The sequence below is a fragment of the Schizosaccharomyces octosporus genome (genome assembly GCF_000150505.1).
Source record: "Schizosaccharomyces octosporus yFS286 unplaced genomic scaffold supercont6.3, whole genome shotgun sequence".
Classification (NCBI taxonomy): Eukaryota; Fungi; Ascomycota; class Schizosaccharomycetes; order Schizosaccharomycetales; family Schizosaccharomycetaceae; genus Schizosaccharomyces; species Schizosaccharomyces octosporus.
Genome location: NW_013185621.1, coordinates 2,244,985 through 2,260,151, shown reverse-complemented (window position 1 = coordinate 2,260,151; position 15,167 = coordinate 2,244,985). Strand labels below are relative to the sequence as shown.

The following is a 15,167-nucleotide window of genomic DNA, read 5'->3' as shown; positions in this document are numbered from 1 at the left end:
TTTTTTTTTTTTTTTTTTTTTTTTTCCTTTTGATTTTTTTTCTATAGCTTCTTCATTTTTCATTTCCCATTAGGAAGAAATATAATAAAGAAAAGTCGTTCATTAAACATCAACTTCACACTCTGCACGTTCTGCTTGTTCATTGACGTGCCCTTCTTTGCTAGCTTGTATGCGTCGTCCTGTCTCGGTCAAGGATCGCGTTGCCAAAAAAAAGCAAGCACATCCACCAAAAGGTCTCAAAGGAAACAAACTCATTCGCCATTACCACAATCTACTCAAGGAAAAAGCCCGACTTACAGCTACCCAAGCCTCTGCCCAACAAATCCAACATGTAGAGCAACAATTGGAAGCCATTGGAATTGATGCTTACCAAAAGGCAAGTCAAAATGGTCAAAACAGCCAAAAGGGTGGTGACTCTAGTAAAATCTTGGTCGAATGGATTCGAGCTGATCCCAGCTTCTATCCAAAACATCCAAACAATCGCCCACAACAGATTTTGGAAATTGGAAGTGTTTCTGTCGATAACAAATGCTCCACTTGTGGTTTGTTTTCCGTTACCAGGATCGACCTCCATTCCTCCCATCCTCTCATCCAAGAGCAAGACGTCTTGACTCGCTCTCCAAAAGAAGGTCAGGTAAGTATTACTCTTCTTTTCTTTCTTTCTCTCTCTTTTTTATTTTTATTTTTTTATTCAAAAATTAACCATCCTTCTAGTTTCATGGGATTAGTTGCTCTTTAGTTTTAAATTTTGCTCCACCTAATACAAGAGCTCAAATTCTTTGGAAATGTACCCAGCTACTACTTCCCCCAGATCCCATTCATCCTCCCTGGTTTTTTTTTGTCATTCCTGCTCCTTGTGTCACCAACTCTCGCTACATGGATAATGCTACGCTTCACTCTATAATGCATCAATTTGGCTTCACCGTTCGTCATTCCTCTATTTCAAAGAAAATTGCTTATTATTTATATGCATATGATCATCCTTGTACAACAAATTTGTCCTGGAAAAAGAAAATCGTTCATGATGGTCCATCGAGAAACAACTTTTTTATCCCATGCTTAACCAATTGATTTTTTTCCTCCTCACCCTTCCCATCCAAAATTTGAATCGATCAAATACCATCAAATAGACTCGCATTATGCACTTCCCATACTCCTTTCTTTTTTTTTTTTTTTTGTCTTGACCCATTGCTCCCCTCACCTAATTCGGTTGGCAGCCACGTTCCCTTGGCATAAAATCCCCACAATGGAAGTGTAGATTGTATTTCTCTTTTGTTTATCTCTTCTCATGCTCTTCAATCCCTCTGTTTTTTGTTCATTTTTTTCCCTTTTACAATTCATTATTTACTGTATTTTAGCGAGGACCAACGTAATTATTTAGGTGGTTGAATACTACTACGTCTTTGGTCCTTCTTCTACTCATAGCAAATTATCCAAATAAAAATTTCCAAGGTCTTTTTGCATAAAAGCAAACATGTCTGATCTTAAAAAGTAAGTTGGCTTTCCCCATTGTAGTCTTTTCCAAGTCCTGAATACTAACGACACCGTTCGTCAATAGAATTATTGGTCTTTCTTCGGTATGCGAGTGTTCTTGTGTTCAATTTCTCTAAAGCACCAATTGCTAACAAAATTGTTGAATAAAGGTGTTAGCCATTGGCTTTATGCTTGTGATCTTGTCTGGCGCTCTTTACAGAAATTGGTTTCCTCTGCTAATTGGTAAGGTCTCTAAATCTCTACCGCAAAAGGATATGGTTGCATCTGTCACTTTTATCGGTCTTGAAACATGAAAATACATTCTCTAACCTTGTAGTCATTCCCTTTTTGCTGGCACCTTTACCGCAATTACTCACCGAACGGTATTCTTCGAGTCATGACTTTTTACAAGAAGAGGATCGGTATGTCATGATAAGGAGCGGTTTTGTTTGAGAAACATCTTTAGAAGACTTTTGTAATTTCGAAAGCTTTTCTAATTCTCGCTGCGAGCTCTCTCTCATTCTTTCCTATTCAGGCCTTTAACTAACCGATATAGCAATCTTTTAGATTTTGGTCGATTTGTTTTTGGCGCTATCATCAGTACTGGCTTTGGTACGGCATTTTTCTTTTCTCGTTTGATCAGTCTATATACTAACTTGTGTTTAGCCCTTCCCATTGTCTTTATAAATGTGAGTCTCACGAATATACCAGCTTCAGTAATGAGCTGTATCGGTGGCTTTATCATCTTTATGGTAATTACCATTTACTCTCAAGCTTTCGCTGCCCATGAGGAAGAATTTTAAGCCTTTTCATCTAATTCTTTCCTTTCGATCATCCTTTTCAATTAGAATAGCTTGCATCTGCATTGCCTACCTATGTACTATAAGGTAGGGTATGCCGTTGTTCGATCTTTTTCAGAAATGAAGAAAGAGAAGAATTTTCCTCTTTTTTCTTTGTCTAAAATTCGATGTCTGTATTTTTCTGTTAAGCAGATGTTCTTGCTCATCTCCAGTATATTGCAAACATCTAATGATTATTGTCCTATCCCTTCCCTTTTTATTTTTTACAATCTATGCTTAATGAATGCTTATTCAAGGTTACTAATTTTATGTTTCTTTTTAATAAATGGTATCGCACTGCTTCTTTCCTGCCACACCATGGGATGTATCTACGTACAAAAGAGCTCTTATATATACTAGTTTAATTGTGTTTCTCATCTCTTTCGTTTAATATAGTAGAGCTTCTGTTATAGATTTTTTTTTTTATCCAGGTTTGTCGACATCATAAACAAACAATTCTATGTAAACAACTTTCATTTTCGAGAAAAATGGAACGACCGCACCATCTATTCTCTTAATTCTTTGAAAAATAAGATAATTAGTAATTAAGTCTATAAACCAAAACAGTAAGATTAACTTGGTGTATATTGCTACTATTTTCCTACTCACAATCTGCTCACAACAATTTCTGTTCAACTTTCCAAACGATTCAAAGTCTATCTCATAGGGTGAAAGTTCACATAAAGTGGCTTCAATTTGATATATTAAGTAAATTTATTCTTGTCGTTTACTCGGTCAACCCAAGCTCCTAATTATCGTTCCTTTTTCCAGGAAGCAATTGCTTCTAGGAGTCTCTCATTCAACCATTGGAATTATACAAATAATAACTAACTTGGACGTATCAATAATATATTAGTTCATTGGTTTTTGCTTATGAACTCAGCTTTTTTCAACACATTCCTTTGTTTACCGCTTTAAAAAGATTGCGACTATGAAGGTCACACTTTTGCTCTATTACCTTTTATCTTTTTTTTTGGTCTATTACTTAGAAAGGACAATTCATGTTCGGCCACATACAAAATGCAATTGGTCTAACTGGGAACGCTGGCCTCATGAAGCGAAGCCTTTCCATGTTGCATTGGTAGCCGATCCCCAGATCGTAGATAACGGTACTTACAGTTATCCCAGGCCTTTGCTACGTCTTGTACAATTCATCGCCGACCAGTTTTTATTTCGACATTGGCGATACCTTCACAAAAAGCTCAAACCGGATCTAACCATTATAATGGGTGACCTGATGGATACCGGAAGAGAATTTAATCGTGATGAATGGAAACAAGATTTAGAAAGATTTAATAGAATTTTCGATTTTAACGCTGCTGAGCATGTTGAAGTTTACCCCGGAAATCATGATATTGGCTTCGGAGAAAAAACTTACTACGAGAAAATAAAAACATTTGAATCAATTTATGGACCTACCTCTCGATCCGTAATTGCTGGCAATCATACCTTGGCTTTGGTTGATGGGATTCGACTTTCAAATACTCTATCGCCTGACGTATACGGAAAACCAAGATCTTACTTGGATTTTTTCAACAAGGATAAAGAATCATCATCACCGGCGATTCTTTTTGGTCATGTTCCCTTATATCGTCCGGATGGCACATCCTGTGGGAAACTGCGCGAGCAAAAGGATACAATATCATTCGGTTATGGTTATCAATACCAGAACGTACTTTCTAAAGAGCTTTCTGAAAAAATTTTAAAGGACGTTATGCCAATTGCAGCATTCGCAGGTGATGATCACGATTATTGTGAAGTTGTTCATAGTTATACTGACGATTATGGTTCTGTAAAGGAGGTTCCTGAATATAATGTGAAAGCATTTGCAATGACAAGTGGTATACGAAGACCAGGATATCAATTACTTTCACTTTATTACGTTCATGAAGAAGGGAAAGCGCCTTCAGAATCTTACCAAACTCAGCTTTGTTTACTTCCTGACCAGATTGCAATATATGTTTTCTACGGTCTTTGTTCTTTATTATTATTTGCTGTTGTTACGTATCATACAAACAAGCACTTCCAGAAGTCTGGTCGTCTTCTTCCTTTATACCATACTCAAGCTCAAAATAGGCGTGCCAATCCTCGTTATCATTACAAAAGCATCCTACATAAATCATTTAAGCAGTTCACATTTCTCACCTGGCCCGCTGTACTATTCTTTTTGGTTTTGAATGTTTTCAGCGTTTAATACCCGTTTAATAGAACTTTTACATACGCTTTATTTTAATGAAAAGTAATCAATTTTTATTAATAAGACATGAAAAAATTCATTATGGTATTAATATCTATCATTAAAAAAGACTGCCCAGCAGTGTAAATTAGAGATAGCTTGTAAAATCCGAAAAGTTCGTGCCATTTTTTAGTTTTATCTGTAACTCTCCATCATGATCCTCTTCAGCCAAATGCGCAGGTAAAAACCGTTCTCTTAATCGCTTTAATTGTCGTAAACGCTCAGTCCATATTGAAACATAATCACCGGCACCTTGATGATAAATATGAGAAAATACCGCTGCATTCAATGTCACGTCGCGCACAATTGCAGGCAAAGATTCTAATGAAACAAGCTTATGGCTGTTAAAAAGACTAAAGTCTATATCGTATTTTGTCTGAGCTTCCACCTTATAAAATTTGGGTGACTCGTTTAACGAGTTATTTGGTTCAAATTCAGGCGAAATTACTATATTTACAAAACTGAATTGACTAGGGATTGTGTCAAAATTATAAACCAGACCCGATTCGTTGTAAATAATGTTCACAAAATCATTCCCAATATGTCGTTTTTTCATGGTACAGCTAGGATCTCGTTCAAAATTAGTAGGCATCAATGTTGTACAATGAAAAACGAGTTGGGTGACCTTGTCTCTCCAATAATACGCAAACTCCCCATCAATATTGTGTTCTCGATCCAAACCTCCAGTATATAATTCTTTGCTTCCTTTCAATTCCTTTAAAATACCAAGTCCATTAAGGAATTCTTTGAAACCGTGAGAGGGATCTGTATTGGCTAATATTTCTGCTTCAGCCGTTTGTTGATAGCCGACATAAACGACACCAGCCTTCAAAGACTCAATAACTGGAACCCGATCGAAAACACTTATTGCTCTCCGCACAGTATCATTATTTGGTAGAAGAATCGGATGACTATTGACAGAAATACCCTGCGGATCCAAGAAATGTGAGAAAAAACTACTAGGTGTCGGAGCAAACCCATTATGAGACGGCAGATCATTAGAACCTGACAAGTCTTTCTCAAACATCCAATTTCGTAAATAAGCCATATTTCTAAATGTATATTGTGTTGTACCAGAAGGACGACGTACAAGGGCTTGCATGTAATTAAAGTTCTTTAAGACATTAACGGTAAAAAGGGAGTTTCCACGAATCCAGGTTTGTGAATCCATGTGAGGGTCAATACCATTTGGAGCTTGATTATGAATATCCGAATTTGAATAACAAAATCTTTGCATCATATCATATTGAACCAAGCTCAAATCATCAAGTGGTTGGCCTTCAGCCGCCAAACTTAATCCTCGTAAAATCCAAGGGACAAACTTTTTACGTTCACTAATCCGTACTGAAAGGAACCAGACTTGGAGAATATTATATGCCAAGGCTAACACATAGCTCGAATAAGATTGCTTAATAACAGCAGTATCGTCGGTTTGAGAGTTTCCACTTTTTGTTACATTATAATGTTGAATGTACTTTAAAGAAACTCCGAAAACCTGTCGAAAATCAGCGTCAGTGAAATTAGCTATGAGGTCCGGCAGTCTAGCTAAACTGGATAGAAACTCAAGAATATGAACGCTTAAATCTGACTTAGTAATTAGCCTGGAAAGTCTTGTCAAAATTGCTGGCAAATGTTTACTTATAGACACGGGCATTTCATAACAACATAGCAACAAGGCGTGTATACAAATATGACAAACCTCATTCCGTTTTTCAAGTCCTGGTAAAAATGCATTTACCAATTCGTCTTTTTCAGCCCGTGTGAAGTTGTCCAGATATCCGAACGACATTAAAGCACCTTGAAGAAGAGGTATCATAATATGGGCCTTCCGAATGTCTTCAGGTACAGCAGCGGGAAATGATACGCGCTCAGAAATCATTCCACAGAAAATGCTAACTATATCCCTAATTTGAAGGATTGACTGTATAAATAAACTTCGGTTGCTTAACTGATCCGGAAAATGAGTGATAAAAAAGCTGAACATATTCCATTCGGTTTCCTTAAGAACGATATCTCTATAGGCATCCAATAGTGAAGTTGCAGGAAATGTGAAAAGAGTTACTTTTCCGCTTTCATCACTCTCGTCAAAAATATCAGAAGGCGGTCTTCCCCAGCAATGTTTGTCGATTAAAATATCGTTAATAAATGAATCCGAAACAGGGTAGACGTAAGGCATTGATTCTTCCAGTAAACCAAAGTTTGAAGAAGCAGCTTGCTCGTGTAAGTGTTCAACCAAATATACACCTTGTGCATTTCTACGAAATCGAAGAAATAACTGTAGACACATCAACCTAGTTAGTGTTGGAGAACTATTCTTGCTTAGCAAAGACAACAACGTCGACAGAAGGGTGACGGTCCCTTCCTTGGATTTCAAATCAAAATAAAAGAAGAAAAGACGAATTAATGAACTTGTAGCAAGCCGAATATTTATATTCCCACTATGAGGGGAATAAATTATTTTCTGATAAATTGAAATTAAATCCTGTAGCTCGATAAAAGAATGATTAACGTGAATAAAAAAAAGCATATTATACAAAGGGGCAACCGATTCTTCATCTTTTACAATACCGACGTTACTCAAGGCTGGAAGAAGATAAACTCTACAAAACTCTGGCACAGAATGATTATCCAGTAACGAGCAAGTCTTTTGAATCATCCTTGAAACATTGGCCTGATCTTGTTCAGAAAGAAAGTCGGTCTGGCTTACCTTGTATAGAAATGAAAGATTAAGAGTCCAATAGGAACTTGACGGACAAGTTAGATTACATATTTCTATGTAATGAACAAGCTTCTTTAAAGTCGGAGCTTTCAGAAGAGGAAGTATTTTATAAAAGAACCCAATTAATTTTTCTTCAAAGAAAATAAAAGATGGTATAAAAGCATCAATCTCCAAAACATCCAATATTCGGTCATATAAGTTTGCAAAGGCGGCAGCATAATTAATCGACATTCTATGTTCCGATGATTCTAGTGGTAAATAACTCGATGAAAACATCAAGATATTATAAATACGTCTCCAATCAACTGAAGACAATTGAGAACAGATAGAAGGATTTCGTAAATATAGAAAAACGGTACCAAGAATTTCAAAATCAATGGTTTCATGATACCCCAAAGGAAGTTCTGTGTATTTTATAGAAGAGCTCAAAGTAAAAGATGTCATCGGTTCGATACTTGATTCCTGCAATACAAAAAAACGCATAAGACGAACTGCACCACGAACAGCGTTCACATTCGTTCTCAAGTTCCGTAAAATATCTACGATGACTTCAAAGACAGTATGCGAAATATGGCTCTGAAACAGATTCACAACGACGGAATTAGCCAGCTTGGAATACGAAAATGTACTCACAAAAGCACTGCATAAAATAATAACGATTTCGTTCACAGAAGATGCTGGAACGGAAGAATAGCGAACAAGAGCATCAAAAAGAAGTAATGTTTTCTCAACTACCTCTGTTAAAGGTGTTCGGTTGCAGACTTCAACGACTGAATTAATGAGCATAAGTGCATGACGTTCAGGAACTCTGTAGAATTGAAATTTTACCAAATTGCTAGAAAAATTGAATAACTCTGCTAAAAATAGCAAACCTTCTTCTTTAAGAACATTCTCTTCTGAGAGATTTGTTTGAAGCTGGTGAGCTTGAATGAACCACGTCGCTAGTAAAGGACAAATTTTGTTTTCAATTCCAGACAGTTTGTGTCCTTCTTGGGTTAAAACATTTAAAGTTTTGAGCTTTAGTCGAAGCTCTGCGAGATCATGAAAATCATTCTGTTCAATGGACTGGAAAAACACGTATCTTTCCATCAAAGACAGCTCCTTTTGGGTATATATATATCTTTCCATTAAATTGTATGCCAACACCCGCATGTCCCTATTATTCGTTTTCACAGAGAAAAAGTCTTGTATATTATTCCATACTAGATTTATCGATATAGACGAGTAAATATAATTCTTCAGTCTCTGGTAAATGCTTCTAACTATAGCAGATCTTATTTTTAAAGAAAGAGTTGAACGAAAGTGGAGTTGAATATCTGCATCACTCCAATGTTCGTAACTAGAAACCAAAGATTTTTCTTCCATTTTAAATTGTTAGACTCCGTCTAAATCAGGCCAATGCTTTGGTGTTTAATATGTAACGCAAACAAAAATGTAATTCATGAATAATTTACGTTTGGAGATACGTGAAGTTTCCATTCAATCGGTAGGAACGGTGGAATAGGTACTTAGTTACAGAAAAAGGTCGGCGCGCCGAAGATGATATGAAAAACGAAGGGGTGAATTTACGGAAATAACTTTTACAATTAAATTATATAAAATACATACATACCCACTTGTATCTATATCAGGAAAGTAAACGAGAAAGATATTCAATTTGGATATATTTCATAAAGTTGGCAATGTAGGTTTACAAAACAAAATTAAGAAAGAACAGTAATTTTAAAGAAAAGAATAGAAACAAAAGTGACTATTCATATTTTATAAAAAAAATAACGGGCGAGAATAAACAAAATCACAATTTTGTATCAAAAAAGGAACGGAACCAGAACATTTGGAAGAAGAAATCCCAGTATATAACATCAGTTAACAATCACATTATAACCGAACAAGAATAATTTAAATCTGAAAGATTTTCTGAACAAAAACACATTACGGATGAAATGTAAAAGAGAAAGGGGCTAAGCGAGTAAAAACACATTAAGAACAATAAGGATTTAAAGGTCCGTATATGACCAGATTCGTGCACGTAAATCTCCACTTCCAGTTGCAAAAGTGTGTCCATTGGGACTAATCGCGACGGAAATGACAGAATTATTATGGCCCTGCAAGGTAAGCTGGGATGTTGATGAATCCAAAGACCAAAATTGGATTGTTCGATCTTTGGAACCGCTAATAATCCACCTTCCATCAGGGCTCATCGCAACACTCAAAATGAAATCCTTGTGTCCACTGAATATTTGCTTGCATATTCCTCCTTCTTTTATAGAGCTGGGTGGTATCCTTCTTGTGGCTTGAAGCTCCCACAATCTAATTGTGTTATCTAGACTACCGCTGACCAAGTGAGATCCGTCAGGTGAGAAGCAAATACTATAAACGCTCTCTTGATGTCCAACCAACTGTTCTACTAAAGTACCCGAAGCTGTCCAAACACGGATAACTTTGTCCAAGGAACCAGCTACAATAAATTGATTATCGGGAGAGAAGGCAACTGTGGTCACACCATCATCAGTGTGTAAAATCAACTTCTGCTCACCAGCCTCAACATCCCAAAGACATATTGTACGATCACCGCTACCAGAAATCAGTGTTTTACCATCTTTACTGAAGTCTAAGGAGTAGATCTCCTGTTCATGGCCAGTCAAAAGTCGATAGACACGTTTTTGAGCAATATCCCAAATCCGGATTTGACGATCTTCTACTCCGGTAGCAAGGAATTTACCATCTGGACTAAAGGCGACACTTCGTACATAAAGGTCTCCCTCACGCTCAGCAGATTCCTCCTGTAAAAGATTAACTAGCTGACCAGTCTCTACACTAAACACCATAGCGGCTCGGTTGCAACCAGTAGCCAAGTATTTGCCATCTGCGCTAAAACGAACATAACAAATGACACTAGTGTGCTCCAGAGTATGAAGCAATCTGACAGAAATAGGAAATTGTTTGTCTTTTCTTAAAGTAGAAATAGACCAATCCTTCTCCTCATTATTTGTCAAACTAGATGTGGGAATCATTTCTGATGGAAGGGGTGGGTTCACCTTGCCATTAGCACCGCTGGCAACAGCAAGTGGTCCCGAAGAAGCATAAGCGGATTCAGGAGCTGGAGGATGTCCTAGAGGCAAGCTTTGGGGATAAGCTTATTTAGTTAGCTAAAGACCGACCGCAATTAAACAAGTTAATCAAATTTCTACTTACATCGTACGCCAGAACCATCAAGTCCACCTATTGAAGGATTCGCAAATGAACCAAGGTATCCTTGAGAGGCTAATTCTGAGTTGGGGAGTTGAAGAGGTGCTAAGGCGGTACCATCAGAGTCAACAGCAGGGGAGCGTAAGCTTGTTGGAGCAGACCCGCTGATTCCATTAGCAGATATTGATGTTTTTGAGGATTCAGAAAAGCCTGGCTTTCCCATAGAAACACTGCTTCTTCTACGACCAAATATGGTTCCCGAAGCAAGTTCCTTCCTCCGATTCTCGAGTTGGGTTTTTAATCTAGCAATTTCATCTTCGTATCTATACCGGTTAGAGTTAAGAAACCAATTAAATAAAGAAATCAGGATTTCTTCTCCCGATCTTCGTTACCTTTCTTTGACTTTGTTTTGTTGCATCTCCAAATCCATTACCGTTTGTTTCATGAGAGCAATCTCTTGAATTTGTGATGAAATTACTCCTTTCCACTAGTTAGTCAAAATTTTCGGTTGAATTGCTTGTTTGTTGCGAAACTTTACCTTTATAGTCAAAATCATCTTTGTGGTGCTCTGAACTTTGTGATTTTTTAGAGACTTCATCAAATTCCTTTTTTAAAGCTTCTAACAGCTCATACACACGCGTGCTTACATTCGCCGAAGCCATAAATTCAGTTGTTGATAAATTGCTGCAGTTTAATTTGTTTTCTACTATATCATGGGAGGTTAGTAAATAGCGACAACGCCAACGCCTCGAAAAATAATTACGGAATTGCACTAACCCGCGAAAAACGTTAATTGCGATCTATAAAGTAACATAAACATATATATATAAACAAACAAGCAATAAACGTAGAGATATATATATATATATATAATGAAGTGTCAGTAGAAAAGCATATTTCAGCTAAACACTGGTTTCATTTCTTATGCAGAACGTTATTACTATCTGTAATTTTGCATTCGATCCTTTATCAAAAATGTGTGTTCACAGTTTCAAAGTTTGAAGCATGTAGAAACGTAAGGAACGCAAACAATTGTAAAAGCGAAAAAGTCTTTATTTTATTTAGTTTAAAACAAATATAACTATCCTTGATTCAAATATGTGCAAAGCTTACCACAAAATAAGGAAGAATTCTTTTGTCATTTTCTTTTGTAGCGTATAAAAATTAACTGAAACCATAAAAAAGCTAAAAATAAGTATAAAAGAGAGGGGGAGAGATTTTTAAGTAAAAAATAAAAAAAAGTCGTAGTAAATTATAGCACAGGATAGAATAATCCGGAGCATTAAAAATACATTATATTATCAGTGATCAGAGCAAATCCATTAAAAGTAACTTTATCCTTTGATTAGCGCATCGGTTTGTTGGTTTCGTCTGGCTGATATTGAACTTGCGAAACATTAGGCAAGATGGGATATGGATGAGCACGGTATGCAGAACGATGTATTGTATTGACAGGTGAAAAAGCACGGTTTCCTGTCGAGCGCATCGGTAATTGTTTTGTTTGTATTAAAGGAACGGAACCCCTGCGAGAATTAGGAATAGGAAGAAACATCTTTGGAGAACGACTAACTGTGCTTCTTCTTTTCGTTGAGGAAGAATTAATTTCCTGTTGTACAGGAAATGGATATTCAGAATTAGATTGCATATTCATATTGGAATTAGGGATCCAACTTTGGCCCGCACTCATATACATAGCATTTCCTTGGGAGGGATGCATCATTGGGGGCTGTAAGTGAGCGTCTTTGTTCCAATAGTATTCAGACATTCCATGTAGGCCTCCCGTAGGGTTCATATTCTGATTAATTGGATATTGGTAAGCCAATCCAGTGTCATATTGAACTATTGAGCTGGGTTGACTTGTACTTAATGAATGCCTATGCATATTACGATCAAATGATTCAAGACTTGGGTTGCTTGTTTCTTGTAGACTTGCATAACCGGGAAGTGCCGTGTTATGAGGTGTAGATTGCTGAGGGAAAGTGGAATGGGCCGTGAGGTACTGCCGAGAGTTATTGTATAACGCATCTTTATCAATCCAAGGTTCTTCTCTAGTATGAAAGGAAGGTAACTCACTGTGGACACCAGAGGTATCTTCGTTATATTCATTTTTTATAAAAACTGGATTTGGATACGCAGAAGACTCTGGCATTGCGGTCATAGTAGGAATTGGATTTTCTGAATAATGAGGAGGAGCATGGCTGCTAAAAGTCGGTATAGGCGGCATATCTGGATTTGGCATTTGGTTGGGAGATTTACCATATAAAGGAAGCTGGGAAGAAGGATGAGGATGTTGTTGCAATGATGATGGTGAGGTTCTGTTCCCATTAAAAGTCGGTGGTAGATTAGATGAAGGAGAAGTGGAAAGCGTGAGGTTTTGAAAATGATAAGAAGAATCCACATCTGGGACGGAAGCAGAAGCACCAGTCAAAGCAAGAGATGTCGGCTGTTGTTGTTGTGTATCGCAAGATGAAGAGACAGAATTCCAATAAGAAATTTTTTCCGACTCAGCTGCTTCGACTAAGGGTGGAATACGAAAGTTTTTACTCTCCAATAATTCCGGGGAAATGGGAAGCTGGCGGAAGAGAGGCATGGAGCTTGGTGTTTTCAATTTTCCACTCAATACATCTTCTGCAGTATAATAAGAGATGAGGTGATGCAATTGCCCGTTGATAGTCAGAGAAATGGTTTTTTTGACAAGGCCTCCTTCTTTGAAAGAATATGCATCGTTTAAAGATCCAACCAAAGCACGCTCACTATCATGAAGATAAGAGAGCGCAGAATTAACGGGAAACCCATTAGACAAAGAAGTGGAGGTAGACGATGGTACAGAAAGACGGCGCTTCATAGGATACTGTGGCTGTAAAGGAGCAGGAGGATTTGAGGTAGCGGGAAAGGATGGGAAGGATCGAGAAAGTGTATCTGGGTAATTTTGTCCGGAAGCCAATACAGAGGAGGCACCACCTGTGTATGGTTTTATATCCTCGCCAGCAGAAGGAATGGGGGTAGGACCAGTCGTAGAGGTAGAAGTAGGGGCAAGATTGTTGTGGTGGGAGAACAGAGGGTCAGAAGACTGGGTTGGTATAGGATGAACAGATGCGGAAGAAGTGGACAAGAACCTAGCGGGATCTTGAAGGTACGTAGGAGGGAAATCTGATTTTGCTGGAAGAGTGGAGGGATTAGAAGCGGCCGTGGATAATGGATTCGAAGACTGAGAAGGGTGATTTACAGAGATATTTGAATCTGAAAAGACATCATCGATAGGTATGGAGGGATGAGACTCATGGGACAGATGATGAGGGGGAGGGGGAGGAGGAGGAGCGGAAGGAAAATTGGATTCAGGAGATGTTTGATTTGGACCACCACTTTCATCAGTACGCTTTCCAGTTGCAGCTTTGGTAGTATCTACTTTTTCGTTTGAATTGGAAGAGGAAGTTCCCAGTTGTCGATAGATGAGAAAGTTGCCGATGACACGAGAAGGAGACCAATGGACACCATCGGTCCAGCGTTTGATACCAGATTGGGTTTCATTGAAAATAAAAACATTACCAGAATGGATGATGTGTTTTCGTTCCTCGCGTTGAGGACGACGAGGGGTGAAGGGAAGGACGTTTTGTTGGCAAGCTTGAAATAACCAGAGGGCATCCAACGTAGTACCTACGTATCCAAAGAAAGAGGGCTGAAGAATGGAAGGATGGTCGGAAGGTATGGACGGAGACTGCAAAACAGACATACAGGAAATTTAGTAAGGGAGAAAAATTAGTAAGAGATGAGAAATTAAGAGGTTGAAATTAGACAAGAAGAAACAATGGTTGAGAAATGGGAAGTGGAAACGAGCCTAAAAAAAAGAAAGCAAAAACGATAACCGAGGTACAAAGACCAAAAAGACAATGTCTGATCGTACAGCAGACACCACCGCTTATGAAACAAGGGGGAGAGAAGAGTTGAACAAGAGAGAAAGAGAAAAAAAAAGGAAAAGAAAAAAAAAAAAAAAAAAAGCCTGAGAGGGAAGAAGAAGAAAAGAAGAAATTAAGTTAATACAAGTAAAGAAGTCTTGAAAGAATACAATGTTTCCGTAAACGATTAAACATTAAAGGAAAAAGAAGGAAGAGGCTTCAAGTATAGCAATTAGAGAGGAATTGAATAAAGGCGATGAAGGAGCGGAGATTCGTCGAAACAAACATCAACAGGGAAAAGTAGCTTGTCAAGAGAGAAATATGAAAGAAAGGGGGGAAGAAAAGGAAAGGAGATTTACAATTCAATGAAGGTAGAAACAGGCCAAGGAAAGAAAGAGCAAGACCCTTTAAATTGTAGACCCGTAAAATCCTACAAGATGGAATTCAGGCAAGCAGAACAAGCCGAGAAAAATAAAAATAGTGATACCTTGAAATGAAATGAAATACAATAGCCTGTACAAAAAAAAGCTTCTTCCGAGCTGTCGGACAGGAAAGCGAAATGAGGAAGCAACTTTCTAGGAATTCGAAACCGGGCTTCAATGCAGCGTAACAGGAATACTAAAAAAACAATTCCAAACAGTAACTACGACGCGTGAAGTAAAAAATGTAAAAAAGCTAGGAATTCGTGTGGTTTGTTTTGGTTTCGTTGTGATAGGGAGAGGAAAGCGTAAATGTGGGGAAGAAATATTTTAGAGGTGACCAAATGTGGATGAGGTAGCAAGGGTCAAAGAGCCACGAGCGAAGATGCGGAGAAGAGG

At 37.7% G+C, this 15,167-nt stretch overlaps 6 protein-coding genes across 6 annotated transcripts; 3 read left to right on the top strand and 3 right to left on the bottom strand.

The window, feature by feature from the left end:
* Positions 1 to 1,433, top strand: SOCG_01563 (uncharacterized protein). Its single transcript, XM_013164516.1, has 2 exons — positions 1 to 634; positions 715 to 1,433. Exons 1-2 carry the CDS (start codon positions 170 to 172, stop codon positions 1,069 to 1,071), a joined length of 822 nt encoding a protein of 273 aa, XP_013019970.1. The 5' UTR covers positions 1 to 169; the 3' UTR covers positions 1,072 to 1,433.
* A 41-nt stretch (positions 1,434 to 1,474) lies between these two features.
* On the top strand, positions 1,475 to 2,276 carry SOCG_01562 (vacuolar sorting protein Vps55; the record flags this gene model as incomplete). The annotated part of the gene is made up of 6 exons (XM_013164515.1): positions 1,475 to 1,491; positions 1,559 to 1,577; positions 1,644 to 1,716; positions 1,811 to 1,895; positions 2,030 to 2,085; positions 2,140 to 2,276. The coding sequence occupies 6 exons, from the start codon at positions 1,475 to 1,477 to the stop codon at positions 2,274 to 2,276; spliced, it is 387 nt and encodes a 128-aa protein (XP_013019969.1).
* A 377-nt stretch (positions 2,277 to 2,653) lies between these two features.
* On the top strand, positions 2,654 to 4,579 carry SOCG_01561 (ER lipid phosphatase). The gene has a single exon (XM_013164514.1). It carries the CDS (start codon positions 3,244 to 3,246, stop codon positions 4,504 to 4,506), a length of 1,263 nt encoding a protein of 420 aa, XP_013019968.1. The 5' UTR covers positions 2,654 to 3,243; the 3' UTR covers positions 4,507 to 4,579.
* Positions 4,546 to 8,806, bottom strand: SOCG_01560 (tuberin). Its single transcript, XM_013164513.1, has one exon. The coding sequence runs from the start codon at positions 8,630 to 8,632 to the stop codon at positions 4,637 to 4,639; it is 3,996 nt and encodes a 1,331-aa protein (XP_013019967.1). The 5' UTR covers positions 8,633 to 8,806; the 3' UTR covers positions 4,546 to 4,636.
* An 86-nt stretch (positions 8,807 to 8,892) lies between these two features.
* On the bottom strand, positions 8,893 to 11,173 carry SOCG_01559 (transcriptional corepressor Tup12). Its single transcript, XM_013164512.1, has 4 exons — positions 10,995 to 11,173; positions 10,849 to 10,936; positions 10,463 to 10,779; positions 8,893 to 10,403 (listed from the first exon to the last, which is right to left on the bottom strand). The coding sequence occupies exons 1-4, from the start codon at positions 11,116 to 11,118 to the stop codon at positions 9,265 to 9,267; spliced, it is 1,668 nt and encodes a 555-aa protein (XP_013019966.1). The 5' UTR covers positions 11,119 to 11,173; the 3' UTR covers positions 8,893 to 9,264.
* A 323-nt stretch (positions 11,174 to 11,496) lies between these two features.
* Positions 11,497 to 15,095, bottom strand: SOCG_01558 (gluconate transporter inducer Gti1). Its single transcript, XM_013164511.1, has one exon. It carries the CDS (start codon positions 14,184 to 14,186, stop codon positions 11,802 to 11,804), a length of 2,385 nt encoding a protein of 794 aa, XP_013019965.1. The 5' UTR covers positions 14,187 to 15,095; the 3' UTR covers positions 11,497 to 11,801.
* Between the last annotated feature and the right edge of the window lie 72 nt (positions 15,096 to 15,167).

What these genes read in the sequence shown, in the direction of transcription:
- SOCG_01563 (XM_013164516.1), top strand. Translation starts at nt 170, where the DNA reads ATGCGTCGTCCTGTCTCGGTCAAGGATCGCGTTGCCAAAAAAAAGCAA. An exon ending in GCTCTCCAAAAGAAGGTCAG is followed by an intron (nt 635 to 714) that starts GTAAGTATTACT and finishes CCATCCTTCTAG; the next exon opens with TTTCATGGGATTAGTTGCTC.
- SOCG_01561 (XM_013164514.1), top strand. Translation starts at nt 3,244, where the DNA reads ATGAAGGTCACACTTTTGCTCTATTACCTTTTATCTTTTTTTTTGGTC.
- SOCG_01560 (XM_013164513.1), bottom strand. Translation starts at nt 8,632, where the DNA reads ATGGAAGAAAAATCTTTGGTTTCTAGTTACGAACATTGGAGTGATGCA.
- SOCG_01559 (XM_013164512.1), bottom strand. Translation starts at nt 11,118, where the DNA reads ATGGCTTCGGCGAATGTAAGCACGCGTGTGTATGAGCTGTTAGAAGCT. An exon ending in AGATGATTTTGACTATAAAG is followed by an intron (nt 10,937 to 10,994) that starts GTAAAGTTTCGC and finishes ACTAGTGGAAAG; the next exon opens with GAGTAATTTCATCACAAATT. An exon ending in CAAAACAAAGTCAAAGAAAG is followed by an intron (nt 10,780 to 10,848) that starts GTAACGAAGATC and finishes TAACCGGTATAG; the next exon opens with ATACGAAGATGAAATTGCTA.
- SOCG_01558 (XM_013164511.1), bottom strand. Translation starts at nt 14,186, where the DNA reads ATGTCTGTTTTGCAGTCTCCGTCCATACCTTCCGACCATCCTTCCATT.